We start from the raw sequence: 15,606 nt of genomic DNA, 5'->3' as shown, positions 1-15,606 counted from the left end.
CACCCGGGGGGTCACCTAATGCTAGGGACCCCCCAGCAACAGCAGGTGCTGTGGCACCCACGCCGTAGCAGGGGTGCCAGCATGCCTGCCCACTCCGGGAGAGGGTAACCCCGTGACCCTAGAAACAGTCAAAACCCCCTGTGGCTGCAGTGCCTGGGACCACACTAACCGAAGCTGACCATTTAACCCCTTAAGGACCAAACTTCTGGAATAAAAGGGAATCATGACATGTCACACATGTCATGTGTCCTTAAGGGGTTAATGAGGGGGGGACCCTACCTGCTTGCGCACCCTGTTCCCTTTATTTATTTATTTTAATTTCTTTCATTTCTTTTTTTTTTTTTTTACCGATCAAGAAAACCCCTAAGCCCTGACAGAAACCCCCCAGCGAGGAACCCCCAGACTGAAAAGACGAAACATTAGTGAACTCACCAGCCGATGCCCGAGGAACCTCCCGCGGCAAAGGAAATTAAGATGATCCAGGCAGGACAGTGTTAATTTCATTTTCAGCACTGCTCAGCCTTGCAGCAGCACCAGGCGCCATCTGCTGGACGGTTCCAGGAACTGCAGCCAGATCCTGTGTGAAGAGCCGTGGAGAGGAGCTCACACCCCGCAGAGGAGGGCAGCCGAGGCGAGTACCCAGAGGGGGGACATAGGGGACAGGGGGAGACAGAGAGAGCCAGGAGAGGGCTTAGAGAGAGGAGGGACACCCAGCACAGCAGGAACAGGGGAGGAGGAGGGAGGGAGACAGAGAGAGAGCACAGAGAGAGGAGAGGGACACAGACCAGCAGCAACAGGGGGGGAGGGGGGAGGAGGGAGGAAGGGGACACAGACCAGCAGCAACAGGGGGGGGAGGAGGGAGGAAGGGGACACAGACCAGCAGCAACAGGGGGGGAGGAGGAGGTAAACACCAAGGCAGGGGGAGACTCCAGAGGGAGAGGGGACAAGGGATGGCACCACAGGGAGGGGGAGGAGGGAATTGTGGACAGAACCCGGGGGAGTAGAGGGGGACCCCCGGCCGACCCCCATCCCCAGAAAAGGCATCAGAGCCCGGCAGCACAGCCGTGCCCCACGTGGCCCTGAGGGGCCCACTCACCACCACCGGCCAGCTTACCCCCTAGAACAGGCATAGAAACCTTTGGCACTCCAGATGTTTTGGACTCCCATACCTCCCATGATGCTTTGCCAGCATTATAGGTGTAAGAGCATTAAATGAGATGTAGTACATAACATCTGAAGTGCCAAAGGTTGCCTATGCCTGCCCTAAAATGATGTCTGTGTCTTTTTACTATCAGCCTCCCGACTCATTGTCAAGACATACTGGCAGCAAAAGTAACACATAGGGCTATTGTGGAACATTGCGCAGACAGCAAAATCAATGGCAGTACCATAACTTGGGGGAGCTCTTTTCTACAGTATATCCTCCATAAACATGGCAATACTGGCATGACCTGCAAACTTTTTCCCCTCCACGTGGTTCTGGACTTTAAACAAGAGCTCCTTTCTGACAAGCAAGCCTACCCCAGATGCTAAAGTGTGGGTGTCGGGCAGACACCCCCCCCCCATTCAGTTTACAAAATGCTACAACATAAAATATTTTGACTAATATGAGTGCTGACCATATACCTGTTTGCTTTTGTAGTTATATAATTTTTGTCCTGCCTTCTTCCATACTGGAGCTGCTACAGTACAGATATTTGCAGGTGCTGCCTGACAGGTTAAACTGGGTGAGCTTAACTTAATAAAATACGACCTTGCATCTACCCAGCGCTGCTTGTTTGATTGGAATCAATGGGGTGTGCATTCAAAGTGAATTTGAATTGTAAGACCAGAGTAGCCAAACTGAAAGCAAAGCTGGTTTAGAGAATTTGTCCAGTTCGGCTACTTTGACCTTAAATGTTAAATTTGCTCTGAATTCTCGCTCTAGTCTAGTGTATAACCCTGTAAGTGTTTGACAAATAAGCATTTTATGCCTGTACATCTGTGAACTCAATATAAAAAAAAAAAATGGAATTTCTAAGAATAGATATTAGCAGACAGTGATAACATCAGACAGTGATCCAGTCACCTTTGCTAATGGTTCCTAGTTTAGCATCATAGCACCTGCTACCTTAGTTTGATCCATTCCCCTGCTAATTCTACTGAAGCAGTCCAAATGCTGGTTTCTTACCCCTCCTCTTATTTTCTTTAAACTACTCCCATTGTCCTGTACTTCCCCTTTCATTCTGTCCCGACTCCTATCAGCTCTCACTGCTGACATCACACATCTCTCCTCCTTATTACACTACATGCAAGTTTGCCTTATAAGTTCTAACACAACACAGAAAACAGTGTGTGACCAGGGTCATTTATAATGGATCTGGGCTGCAAAATCAGGATTTCCTAGGAAAAGTCCAAGACTGGAAGATTCTTCTGTGTGTATGTATAAATTACAGAAAGAAAGAGCAAATGTATCTATGTACTAAGAATTGCATATGTTTGTTATTTAAACTCTCACCTTTTATTTGGAAGATTATAGTGCTTGCTAGTACTATTGCATGGTGGTTATTGTCTAAAGTGGGAACTGTCAGTAATTTAAAGTATATGTTCCATTTTAGACCAAAATAGACAAATTTGAAAATATCTCAAAGTCAGCTATGTTTTCAATTAGGATATTGTGGCTTAAATTTTTAAATGTATTTTGAGTTCATGAAATATCACCACCTTTTGTTAAAAGCCCTATTTTTTAATTTACTAATAATTTTCTTCCATGTCATTCAGATTTTAGCCTGACGTTTTTCTTGTGGTCTTATTTATGAAATAGAATCCCTAGGACAGGGGTTCCCTACCCAGTCCTCAAGTACCCCCTACCGGTCCAGGATTTATGGATTACCCACTTATGTCTAAGGTGTTTTTAGAAAAAAAAAAAAACACACAACAGGGTAATCCCTAAACGCTGGACTGGTAGGGGGTACTTGAGGACTGTGTTGGGAACCCCTTCCCTATGAGGAAAAGGCTTTGGGGTTTGTTCTCTAAACGTTGAATTAGTTGTGAATTAAAAACTGAGGTAAGTGCAAAATATACTGGTAAAAGGTACTAGTTTTAAAGGACCACTCTAGGCACCCAGACCACTTCAGCTTAATGAAGTGGTCTGGGTGCCAGGTCCAGCTAGGGTTAACCCATTTTTTTTTATAAACATAGCAGTTTCAGAGAAACTGCTATGTTTATTAATGGGTTAAGCCTTCCCCCTAATCCTCTAGTGGCTGTCTCATTGACAGCCGCTAGAGGCGCTTGCGTGATTCTCACTGTGAAAATCACAGTGAGAGCACGCAAGCGTCCATAGGAAAGCATTGTAAATGCTTTCCTATGCGACTGGCTGAATGCGCGCGCAGCTCTTGCCGCGCGTGCGCATTCAGCCGACGGGGTGGAGAGGAGGCGGAGAGGAGGAGGAGAGCTCCCCGCCCAGCGCTGGAAAAAGGTAAGTTTTACCCCTTTCCAGAGCCGGGCGAGTATGTTTTCCTGGCACTAGAGTGGTCCTTTAAAAATTCTGGGATTTAAAGTTGGGCCAATATAGCCAAATTTAAAACCTTATAGTTTTTTGTTTGTTTTTTCAGTTTGACTATTTTGAGTTAAAATTTGAAATTCAACAATTCACACTTTAGTTAGTGACTAATCTTGACATCTTGTTTATTTGTGCCTTCGAGTCTCTCAGTTTATTCACTAAAGTGCGACTTCAAATTGAAGGCCAGAGTAGCCAAACTCAAAGCATAGCGGATTTACAGAATCTTTTCCAGTTCGTCTATTTTGACCTTAAATTAATTTGAAATTCACTTTGAATTCTCACTTTGGTAAATAACTATTTCTGTCTATTATATAATGACCAAAAATACTTTGAGATTAAATGTTCTAGATTAAAATTGTCATTTGCATAGTATTATATAATATAATAACACACAACTATATGTGTTTGTGTGTATATACATCTTGATAAAGATCATAGATTGGTCGAAGGGTTTAATTATTTTTTTTAATTTTTTTTATCGAAGTTTAATAGAATTTTTTTTTTCTTTCACAAAATCCAGTGAGTGCTCTCATTTCTACTTTTAATTTCTATATTCAGTGCTGGGATAGCACCTTGGTTGACTAAGGCAGTGCTCCCCAACCTTTTTATCGCCGCGGACCGGTAAACGTTTGATAATTTTTCCGTGGCCCGCTTGTTTTGATTTAATAAGACAAAAAAAAACAAAAACAGTCACATATATTAAAAAAACACACAGACACATACATAGTCAGAAAATCACAAACACAGTCACATAAAGACATAGACTCAAAATTGTTGGTTCAGGGTCCCACACATACGCAGACTGAATGTATATAGCATGTTCATGTGAGAGTTAATAAAAATGGGGTACAGATGAGGGTATGTGACAGACAGGATAGGTAGGTAGTGTTACACCAGCAGACTAATGCTGATGTAACACCACCTATACTCAGCAGCTTCTTTCCCAGTCACAGACTGGGGGAGTTTCTGTGGCTGGGAACTCAAGGCTGTATTTCAGTCTCCTACCTACCTTGTCCAGAGCTGCCTCTGCTTCCATGCAGTGCCCCTTCTCTCTGGTGCCCGATCACAAGTCTCCTCTGTCCCTGGTCTCCAGTGCCTGCCTCTGGTGGGCTGGAGGTGAATAGCAGGGAGTGCTGATCATAACTTCTCCCTCGAGGTTCTGGCAATGTGTGGAGTCAGAGCGCAGGCTGGGAATCTCTGAGGCTGCCTCTGACTCACTAAGTGAGCGCCAGAACCGCAAGGGAGAAGTTATGATGATCTAGCTGCAGCTCCTGCTAGGTGCACCACTGGACCATCAGGGATTCAGCTTGCGAGCCGTGTCGGCTGCCAGGGCGCCCCTTGTGTTATGGCGCCCTGTGTGACCGCACAGCTCGCACCAGTGGCGGATCCAGGACCTGATCTCGGGACGGGCACTTGTAGATTATTTAAAGAAATAATCCAGGCACAATAACCACTACAGCTCAGTGTAGTAGTTATGGCGCCAGTAGTGCCAGAATCCCATCCCAGAGTAAGTAGTCAAACCGTTGACAACTTACCTGGGGTCTGCTGGGATATTGGGCATAGGAGCAGTGGTATGTGTTAGGGGTGAAGTGTGTGTGAAAGGTGCAGTGTATGTGTGAGTGGTGAAGTGCGAGTGCGTGAGGGCGGCAGTGTATGTCAGGGTTGCAGTGTGTGTGTGTTAGGGGGCAGTGTATGTGTGGGGCAGTGTGTATGTGAGGGTGGCAGTGTGTGTGAGAGTTGCAGTGTGTGTGTGTTTGGGGCGGTGTGTGTATGGGGGGCAGTGTTTGTGGGGCAGTGTGTGTAGTGTGTGTATGGGGCAGTGTTTGTGGGGCAGTGTGTGTATGGGGCAGTGTTTGTGGGGCAATGTGTGTAGTGTGTGCATGGGGGCAGTGTGTGTAGTGTGTGCATGGGGCAGTGTTTGTGGGGCAGTGTGTGTAGTGTGTGCATGGGGGCAGTGTTTGTGGGGCAGTGTGTGTAGTGTGTGCATGGGGGCAGTGTTTGTGGGGCAGTGTGTGTAGTGTGTGTATGGGGCAGTGTTTGTGGGGCAATGTGTGTAGTGTGTGCATGGGGGCAGTGTGTGTAGTGTGTGCATGGGGGCAGTGTGTGTAGTGTGTGCATGGGGGCAGTGTGTGTAGTGTGTGCATGGGGGCAGTGTGTGTAGTGTGTGCATGGGGGCAGTGTTTGTGGGGCAATGTGTGTAGTGTGTGCATGGGGGCAGTGTGTGTAGTGTGTGCATGGGGGCAGTGTTTGTGGGGCAATGTGTGTAGTGTGTGTATGGGGGCAGTGTTTGTGGGGCAGTGTGTGTAGTGTGTGTATGTGGCAGTGTTTGTGGGGCAGTGTGTGTAGTGTGTGCATGGGGGCAGTGTTTGTGGGGCAGTGTGTGTAGTGTGTGCATGGGGGCAGTGTGTGTAGTGTGTGCATGGGGGCAGTGTGTGTAGTGTGAGCATGGGGGCAGTGTGTGTAGTGTGTGCATGGGGCAGTGTTTGTGGGGCAATGTGTGTAGTGTGTGTATGGGGCAGTGTTTGTGGGGCAGTGTGTGTAGTGTGTGTATGGGGCAGTGTTTGTGGGGCAATGTGTGTAGTGTGTGCATGGCGGCAGTGTTTGTGGGGCAATGTGTGTAGTGTGTGCATGGGGGCAGTGTTTGTGGGGCAATGTGTGTAGTGTGTGCATGGGGCAGTGTGTGTAGTGTGTGTATGGGGGCAGTGTTTGTGGGGCAATGTGTGTAGTGTGTGTATGGGGGGTAAGGAGGGTAGGGAGGCTTTTTTTTTTTTAATTGAATTAAAATTAATATATTCATGTCCCCCCTCCCTTCTTACCTTTACTGGGAGGAGGGGGGACATTTCTTAGTCCCTGGTGGTCCGGTGGGGAATCCCTGGTGGTCCCAGTGGTGGTGAGATGAACTCTAGCCCAGTTACAGGGCTAGAGTTCACTCTCGCGAGATTTGGAGCGTTGCCGTGGTTACCGCGGCAACGCTCCAAATCTCGCGAAAGGAGGACCCGGAGGAGCTGCAGGTAAGAGCTCCCGGGTCCTCTCTCACTCCCTCCCCTGCCGGCTGTCAGCACCGTGCCTGCGGACGGGGAGGGAGATCTCTGATCTCCCCTCCGGTCCGCAGGCACATTGTAGGGCTGGCACTTGGGCAATGCCAGCCCTGCATTAGCCGGCAGGCTCGCACACCCCACACCCCTGGGCGGCCCGGTACCGTTTGATCCACGGACCGGTACCGGTCCGCGGCCCGGGGGTTGGGGAACACTGGACTAAGGCATCTGATTAAGCTTTTTTTGAGGGCAGAGTGCCAGAATATCGCATATATATATATATATATATATATATATATATTCCACTGGTATCCTGCACACACACTTTCAAGACAAAATGCCGGGTGCATTGTAGCCATAGCCAAAAAATAAAAAGTATACTGAAAAAAGGCTTGCACTCACGGTCTGTATCTTGGTAAAATATTTCTTCTTTATTCCAATATACTTAAAACATAATTCTAGTCATCATCAACGTTTCAGCCATCTCACGTGGCTTTCATCAGGATCAGTTTAGCACCTAAACCTAAACTGATCCTGATGAAAGCCACGTGAGATGGCTGAAACGTTGATGATGACTAGAATTATGTTTTAAGAATATTGGAATGAAGAAATATTTTACCAAGATACAGACCGTGAGTGCAAGCCTTTTTTCAGTATACTTATATATATATATATAATTATTTTTTGTGTTATGTAACGTTGTTCATGCCTACAGAGTACACACAACTAGAAAACATCTTGCACTAGATGAGACAAAATGCACCAAGGGCCTTGTGATTCCTTGCAGTGCTTCCTTTGGGAGTGATGTCATCATTTCACATCTTGTAGGAAACATCTTGCAAAGAAAGCTCTAAACAAAAATGATGTCAGAATTTGCCAGGAAAAAACACATGATTCCGGTTTTGTAAAGCTTATTCCAAAATGGGGTTGCTCACAGATGTTTGAATTATTGGGAATTCAGTTAAATTCCAAATATATTTATATCTTGTTATGAATTAAAATGTAGAATTTATTTGGGGCAGGGCATGACTGCCAAGCCGAACAGACGTGCTATGAGAGTGTTTCTTGAGAATTCCACTAATTTGACAGCTAAATTGTTTTTTTTTTTTTTTTGGTGAACCTCCACGACTTGAGTAGTACCTGACTCTAAGCTAACCTGGGCTTACTTTAAGTGACGTTTAAAGGCATTAATGGAAAGACCTACAAAGCTCAGATTTTTGTCAGTGCGGCCTGGTGCACCCTGCGTTAGGGGAAAAACATCTGATCTAGCCGGGAGCAACCTGTGCCCTTCAAGCCTCTTAGACCAGTGCCCCGTTCTCCCTCTTTGGACCATTGGGGATTATCCTGGTCTCCACAAGGGGGAATTATCTTTCAGTGGACATGTAGTTCAGTTGTCTGTCCAAGATGGCCGCTGTCCATGTTCTCTTACAGACTGCGGAGGACCAGTCCTGCAAACAAGGGGCCTTAACTTTCCTGGAGGCATATGACATGCTGTGCTTACAATTCTGGGAGTGTCTACACCTGTGCCAGAGCTCCTCTGTCATACCTATTGCTGTAGTGTTGGCAAATCACCTTCTTCCTGGGCATGGAGCTGTGAGGGGGTTCTCAACCCTTTATTTGTCCATTTTCCAGGAGAGTTCACTGTGGTTACCAACACAGAGTGGGTGGGGGCCCTAAAACTCTCACTGGGGACATTGACCTGTTCAACAAAAGGGCTAAGGTCACCAAACAATAGGCAATGGCTACTGTCAAGGTTTGCGTCTGGAATAATGGCATATGGGGCTTCACAGTCACTCTCTGCAAGGGTGTATTATATATCTTCTTAGTTGGACGCTTTCTTTGAGATTTGGAATTGGCTAACCTCAGCTTCCTGCTGGGTTACAGATTTCATGTTCAAGGACTCTCATTTTTTTTTTTTTTTTTTATAATTCTTTATTTTTGACGTGCATGAGATTACAAACAGCTTGCGGAGCCACAACAGCCGTAGCAAGTACTTCATAAAAAAAACAGTAACACATTGTTGTGGCATTCGAGACAGTTGCACTTTTTATAGAAATAGTAATAATAAAGTTGTACAAGTGATGGGTTCGCTAATACTTAAGCTTTCAATGGGTATATAAGCAGCTTGGGAGCCCTGTGCAGCAAACAAACTTAACACAGTACATCATGTTGAGCCAGGATGATTTAGTCTGATATGTTTTTAGCACTATGGCAATATCAAGGAATTTGCAGGAAATGTACTCAAATGACTTGGAACTAAAAACAACGTTGCAGCAATGAAGGCATATGCTGAGATAAGGGAGAGACCTTATAATAGTAAAGAGTTGTAAAACAAGATGGACTTTAGGTTACTCTATGCTGAATAAAAACAAGCTACCATAAGCTAAACCAGCCTGTCAGGACTGAATATTGTGAACAGGTTGTGAAAAGGAAGCCACTTGGGAACCATGCCGGCATAGCGTTAGAGAAGAGAGCCTTTGGGGCCTAGCATCATGTGGGATATTTATTTATTTTCACCTAGACTGCGGCCTCGCATCATAAAGCGTGTCAGTCAGCCCACCCCTATTACTGGAATAGCAGTCTCCCACAAAGGAAACCAAAGCCCCCAGTTCTCCAGCTTACATCTCAGCATATCCTCACACTTTTTTCCGCCATGGTGTCTTGGGATTGTTGGGCTCATTTGTATGGAGCATAGAGCTGTCAAGGGAGACTCTGGCACCAGGCAGCAGTTCCATGCTGGGGTATGGTTCCCTTCTGGCCCCAGATCTGTAAGAGAGCTTGCGCTGGTCGAGGAGTTGAGCCTTGTAAGTGGGATCGACCCCGGTCGGGGGTGAGGCTTAGGTAGGTTGCGGCTGCCAGCAGTGTTAAGCCTCCGGGCTCGAGGTGCTCGTCGCTTTTTCTTCCTCCTCCTTCTAGCTTTCAGGACAATGTCGCGGCCATGGGAGGCAGGCTGTGGGTTGAGGACTCTTCCAGGGTTTGTTAGTGTGGAGTGTGCCTCATCTCCCCTCTCTGCTCTGTGGCCCAACGTAACCCAGAATTGAGACCAAAAGTTCTCGAAGGCCTGTTCTATCCGCGCTTCGTGGGAGGCCCAGGTTGTTGCGGTGGCCATCTTGTAAAGTTGTCACGGCTGTGAGATCACACAGGTTGTCGCTTTTTGCTCTCAGCGGCTGTATTCCGCTGCCGTATGTCAATCCGCTAATGGGGACCGGGATATCCCCCACCGGTCCAGAGGGGGGGAACAGGGCACAGAGACGAGCAGCAGAAGCTGCGTGAGGTGGAGCAGCCGTCCCCACCAATGCAGCAGGCCTCGGACACTGGCAGTGCTGGTATCACACAGCCTGTCTTCTTGGACGCATTCACCCTGCTTATCTCGCTTGGGCAAGTAGCTAGGGAAAGATTGCTTTGGAGATTGGGTTCAATATCCCCGATTTCTGGTCAGGTTCTAGATTTTTGTCGAGGAGCTGGAGCTTCACACATCTGCCTCGGTCGGCTGTAAGGTCCCGCCCACCCCAAGGACTCTCATTTTGATGACCAAGCTATACCTAATTATATTTGTCTTCCTGGTGTTCTGATATAAGCGCAATTAATACTAATAGTTTACTTTAACTTCGTGATCCACGCAGAAAGCAACATTATTGCCTGTTTTTACATTTTCACTCCAAGCACCACAACCACTAAATCTTATGAGCTGATCTGCTCACCGAATGACACAGTCCACATATGACAACTTTGATATTATTAATGCAAAAGTTAATCACTGTTGCACAGGGGAGCCTCCATTTGCATCAAACTGCTTGAAAACAGTTTGTCACAGAATAGTGAGATGGAGGCAGGGCATGATGGTACTATAAGCATTACAGAGCGTCATTTTAGTTTATCATTTGTGTAATTTTAGTATAATGATATGAATTATTCAATTTAATGTGTGTGGCTCTGAATTTTAAATTCACTTTGAATTCCCAACAATTCATGCAGTAAAGAATATCTGTCATACCAGGTACCATTTTGCTCTTTTAAAAAAAGCACATTTTATCTATATGTTGTGCTAACAGATTTGCTAGCAAATGTACAGATTAGGAGAGAAAAAAGTCCTTTTCCCACCTTCCAGTCAGTTCTTCAGCAAAGAGTCTATGCCGAAAAATCGATTGACAAAGGGGAGGAGAAAGAACTCCCAAGCATAGCAACCATCGCGCATGCTTGGTTGCTGTGGTAACTCCCTAGCTGACATTGCTAGCACTGGTTATAAAGTTTAGGAACGGAGCGACTGAAGTCATGGCTTTCAGATGCTGGCATGCAAGGCGAATGGGGGGGGGAAGAGAGCAGGGGGAGTGAGGGCACAAGGAGGACATAAAGAGGAACACCCAAGAAGATGAGGAAATGGCGGCATTACAGCAGAGTTAAGGTGAGGGACTTCTTGATATTTTACATTGATTACATTTTATATCTCTGTGACACATGTGGTGTATTTGGGGACCATTTCATCAATTTAAAATGGTTATGACAGGTTCACTCTCTAATGAATAATCCTGTGTGATGATGTTCCCCATAGCGGGTAAAATGTGTGAGACTGCCATTTCTGTCCAAAACCCCCACACAAAAAAAAATACAAAAAGGTTGTTTTCCATTGGGAGTGAATGCATAATTTAGCAAACTCCTTTTCGAAGTGTCCAATATGCAATACATGGATGGTTTATATATTAAAGGAAATTTATTTTCACCATCTCTGATCGTGTGCGTTTGCAGTTAATTGTATTTTTGTAGGGAATTATTAAGCTTATTTTGTGGAATTTCTGGAACATTCTCTTCTTAATCCAAAGGTTAATTAATTACAAAGATGTGTGGTCTTTGTAATTAATTGATGTTTTACTCTGATGTCTATAAAAAAAAAAACATGTTTGATTTTGTCTCGTAGGGCGTGATTGGTCAGTCTGTCACTGGCTGAAGAAGTAGAAAGGAAACTCCGTAAATTGGCTTAAACAATCAGAGGAAGGACTTGGAAAGCAATTTAAGTTCTACACAGAAAGCTTTTAAAATCAAAGGCATTTTCTCAGGAGATCGGCAACAGTGTTCTTGGAATGATCGGTTTTATATAAGAATCCTTCAAAACATTAACAGAATTTAACAGACTTTCTATCCATAAATGGCGACTCTTTGACGCTGACCAACTTCTGCTAAAATGAAGTGGCTTTGCAAACTGGAAGATTCCGAAAATTTCTGGGTAGGTTTTTTTGTTCTTCTTCTTACATTTGGTTACATGTGGTTTCCTTTCTAAGTTTAATCTTCACAACACTAAGATCTTTGTATGCATTTCTCAAAATACGCTACTCAGCTGCTCTTTAAATATCTTACCTAACGTTGTGTATTGTATGACCTCTATAGAGCCAAATTAAGTAGGAGCAAATCTTAATTATCATATAGTCTCCTTTTCCCACCCCTTTTCCTAAGAAATTTCTAGACTCCTCTCTCTTTCCGAGGATTGGAACATCTATTAATCTTTGGAACGCCTGTTGTTAATTACATCCCCCCTGATACTTTGTCTGCAATATAGCTGTAAGGGCATTCTGGGCGATGTAGTCTACAACATCCGGTGTGTCGAAGGTTGCCTTCCCCTGCTTTAACCCTTTTACGGACTAAATGCTTTGCCATTCCTGAGGATTTTCTTGCCAGCAGATCATAATGTCTAATTCACATTGTTCACTTTTTACAGCATTTTAGTTATTAATTGATTGGGTCATTTAGTTTTGCATTAGAGTCCTGAAGAACAGTTTTTTATGATGGTGTAAATATTCTCAAGTCCATAAACGAGAACTGTCAAGTTTCACGGAAGTGTATTTCTGAGTGCTGCCATTTAAGTAATTTGTGCTTGCCCGAGTGAAGATGTCTCTGTCTTGCCCGGCAATAAGTTCTCTTTAGAACATGCTGCCAAAAGCAAAGCTCAGTGGACTTCAGTTGGGTAAATCCACGCTTCTCAATGAGGATAATCTTAAAAAAACTGCGTTCAGCGAAATAAGTTTATTTTCCAAATAAATGTGAAATAAATAAATTTTACTTGAGCATATCCCAACACGCTAAATAGATAATGTACTTAGTCATATGCCAAGTATAAAATATCTTGACTAATGTGAGTGATGACCAGACCATATACCTGTTTACTTATGTAGTTGTATACTTTACTTGTCCTGGCTAGATATGATCTGAGTCCAGCCTTCTTCCATGCTGGAGCTGTTACAGAGTGTCTGAATGGTTGAGCTGGGTCTCCTTAACTTGGTAACACATCAACTTTCATCGACCTGATGCTTGTTCTTAAAAGGGAAACACTGGGGGTAACTCCATATGTATTAATGTATCATATAGATAATGCTATAAAAACACAATTGTGGGTATTTATTAAAGTGAGAATTTAAATTGATGAACAAACTTGAAAGCAAAGCTTAGAGAATTCTTAAAGTTCAGTTAAAAAACTTGTCTTGGGTGCAGCCTCAGGCAGACATCTCTCTCTAGGAGTAGGCCAAATCCGGAGGTTCTTATTCTGGTGCATGTGTAACCCCCAAGTGTCTTTATTTAGGATGATTGTTCCCTAATTTGGGCCAAATCCCTTTGTCCCTCTTTTCGATCCTTATGTTTTTTTCTTGTAGGAGCTCAGTGTTTTTGATGTGTCTGAATTTATTCCAGAGCTCTCCAGCGATAATGTTTGTTGCCACTGGCCACACTACCACTTAATAAACCCCTTACTAACCACTCACCTTCCCTAAACTCAGAGTGTTACTCTTTGAAAGGTTGAGAGGTATGTCTATAGGGCCTAAATTTAGCCACAAAACTCTGTCCAGCTACAGTTAATTGGATAAATATTCTATCCCTGTCAGTTATGGAGTGAATCCTCCGCAAGATAAATCAACCCCTATAAAGGTAGTTTAGGAGTGATAGAAGAGGTGTATTCCCGTATATTAGAGTGGTTAATGCTTCGTATAGAAACCAGAAATAGCTGTTCTAACCCTAGCTACTAGACAAACTAATTTAGGACAAAACATAATCAGGATATATGAAAACTAAATCAGGACTAGTCAGGTCAGGCAGGGCTCGACAAATTCCAGGTATTTTCTTTTGGAGCCTGTGATATGTGAGCCCCTTATCGCCGAGACGGGCGGCAGGCTGGGGGATTGTGAACGCAGGCGGCTGGTTGCGCATATTGTTTCTGGGCTGCAAAGAGCTGTGATGTTCGTGTTCTGCTCCCTCGTGCACCGCTGATGTCATATTCCAGCCTCAGTCTTACTAAGCAGTGTGCGAGGGAGCAGAGCAGGGACATCACAGCCCCCTCGCCGCCCGCCTACTAGTCTCGCAGCTACCCGCCTGCCTCCAGAATCCCCCAGCAAGCCATCCTCCTCCACTGTTCCCCTGACTGCAGGCCACTGGCCCTCGATTTATTTTTTTAAAACCTGCAATAATGCATAGGTCTGTCATGGTGTGTGTGTCTGCCTGTCTGTCATGGTGTGTGTGTCTGCCTTTCTGTCATGGGGTGTGTGTGTCTGCCTGTCTGTCATGGGGTGTGTTTAGGTGACATCTCTAAAGAAAACGTTTAGCGCCTCCATGCAGAGCGTGGAGATGCTGAATATAGGTGCTGCACACTGTGCAGCATTGCCACTGGAAGCACCTCCAATGGCCTCTGAATGACTATCACTATTTACATTGAAAAGCCTGCAGGGACAGGCTATAGACACCACAACCACTACATTAAAGGGACACTGTAGTCACCTGAGCAACTTCAGCTTAATGAGGTTGTTCAGGTGAGAACTATAGCTCCCTGCAGCCTTTCTCATGTAAACACTGGATTTTCTGAGGAAATACAGTGTTTACATTGAAAGCTAGGAGGAACACCTCCAGTTGCAGTCACTCTGAGTGAACCAGAGGGACTTCTGAGTTGTTGGAGGCACGATTCAGTTATCTCCTCCCACTGCATGCAGACACTGAACTTTCCTCATAGAGATTCATTGATTAATTTCATCTCTATGAGGAGATGCTGATTGGCCAGGGCTGTGTTTAAATCATGCTGGCTCTGCCCCTGATCTGCCTCCTTGTCAGTCTCAGCCAATCCTATGGGGAAGCACTGCGATTGGATCAGGCTATCACATGTCAGCAGACTGCTTGTTTTTCCTGAGTCTAACAGCATGCAAATTTACAGCTTCTGGCTTGAATACAGTAAGATTTTTACTATATTTATGGAGGCATGAGGGGCCCAGGGGGGCTAGATGTTAACACTATAGGGTCAGGAATACATGTAGTTGCACTGGTGACTTTAGTGTCCCTTTAAACTGTAGGGAGCCGATCCTAGGGTGAAATGAGTATCAAAGAACACTAAAGTATTACGAATACAACACTACAGGAATCCTCAGCCTCCCTCATGGCAATGTAAAAGGTTAAAAAAAAAAACTCTGTCACTTATGTGATTTCAGCACCATGCTGTATGCATAATTTGGGGAAAATCAATATAGGCAACCCAGAAGATATAACGTTGCCTGCCAGAGAAAAGGCAGTGTTTACATTGCTGCCTAGTAACAGTCACCCAGATGGCCATTAGATGGCCATTGTCAGTGCTGCACAGTCCCTGTAGGATCAGCCATGGCGAAACAGGCATGGCGTGGGAGAAATGATGAGGAAAAACACCTCTTACACACACACACAGACACACAGACAGACGCACACACACACTGGCACACTAGGGAGAGCTGAGTGGGTCTTTCCTTGGGGTCCAGGGGTGCAGCTCTCTCTTCCTGTGTGCAAGGGAGTAGTAATCTGCTGCTCCCTCGCGCTCTCTGGAGTGATGTCATATTCCAGCTCCCAGCATCATTAGACAGCGTGCGAGGAAGCAGAGAGGAGCAGCAGGTAGATTACTGCTCCCTCTCATGCTTCCTACAATGCTCCCACAGACGGGCAGCCCCAAATCTCCCGCAGTTGACCTCCTCAAAGGGCTTTCATTCCAGGCGCCAGGTGGAAATTTCTAGTCGCCATGGCGACTTGGCGTCTGGGCTTTGTCAA

The 15,606-nt window shown here is 45.2% G+C and overlaps 1 protein-coding gene across 1 annotated transcript in view; it reads left to right on the top strand.

Annotated features, from left to right (window-relative positions):
- The first annotated feature begins 2,269 nt into the window (after window positions 1-2,269).
- The window catches only part of LOC134571298 (multidrug resistance-associated protein 1-like), a 111,734-nt gene continuing 98,397 nt past the window's right edge, over window positions 2,270-15,606 (top strand). The window contains exons 1-2 of the mRNA XM_063429474.1: window positions 2,270-2,418; window positions 11,489-11,794. Of these exons, the coding sequence (XP_063285544.1) occupies window positions 11,753-11,794 (42 nt within the window). The 5' untranslated portion in view covers window positions 2,270-2,418; window positions 11,489-11,752. The remainder of the gene's footprint in view (window positions 2,419-11,488; window positions 11,795-15,606) is intronic.

The sequence above is a fragment of the Pelobates fuscus genome, chromosome 8 (genome assembly GCF_036172605.1).
Source record: "Pelobates fuscus isolate aPelFus1 chromosome 8, aPelFus1.pri, whole genome shotgun sequence".
Lineage (NCBI taxonomy): Eukaryota > Metazoa > Chordata > Amphibia > Anura > Pelobatidae > Pelobates > Pelobates fuscus.
The sequence above is the reverse complement of the archived record's forward strand: the minus strand, read 5'-3'. Positions and strand labels throughout refer to the sequence as shown.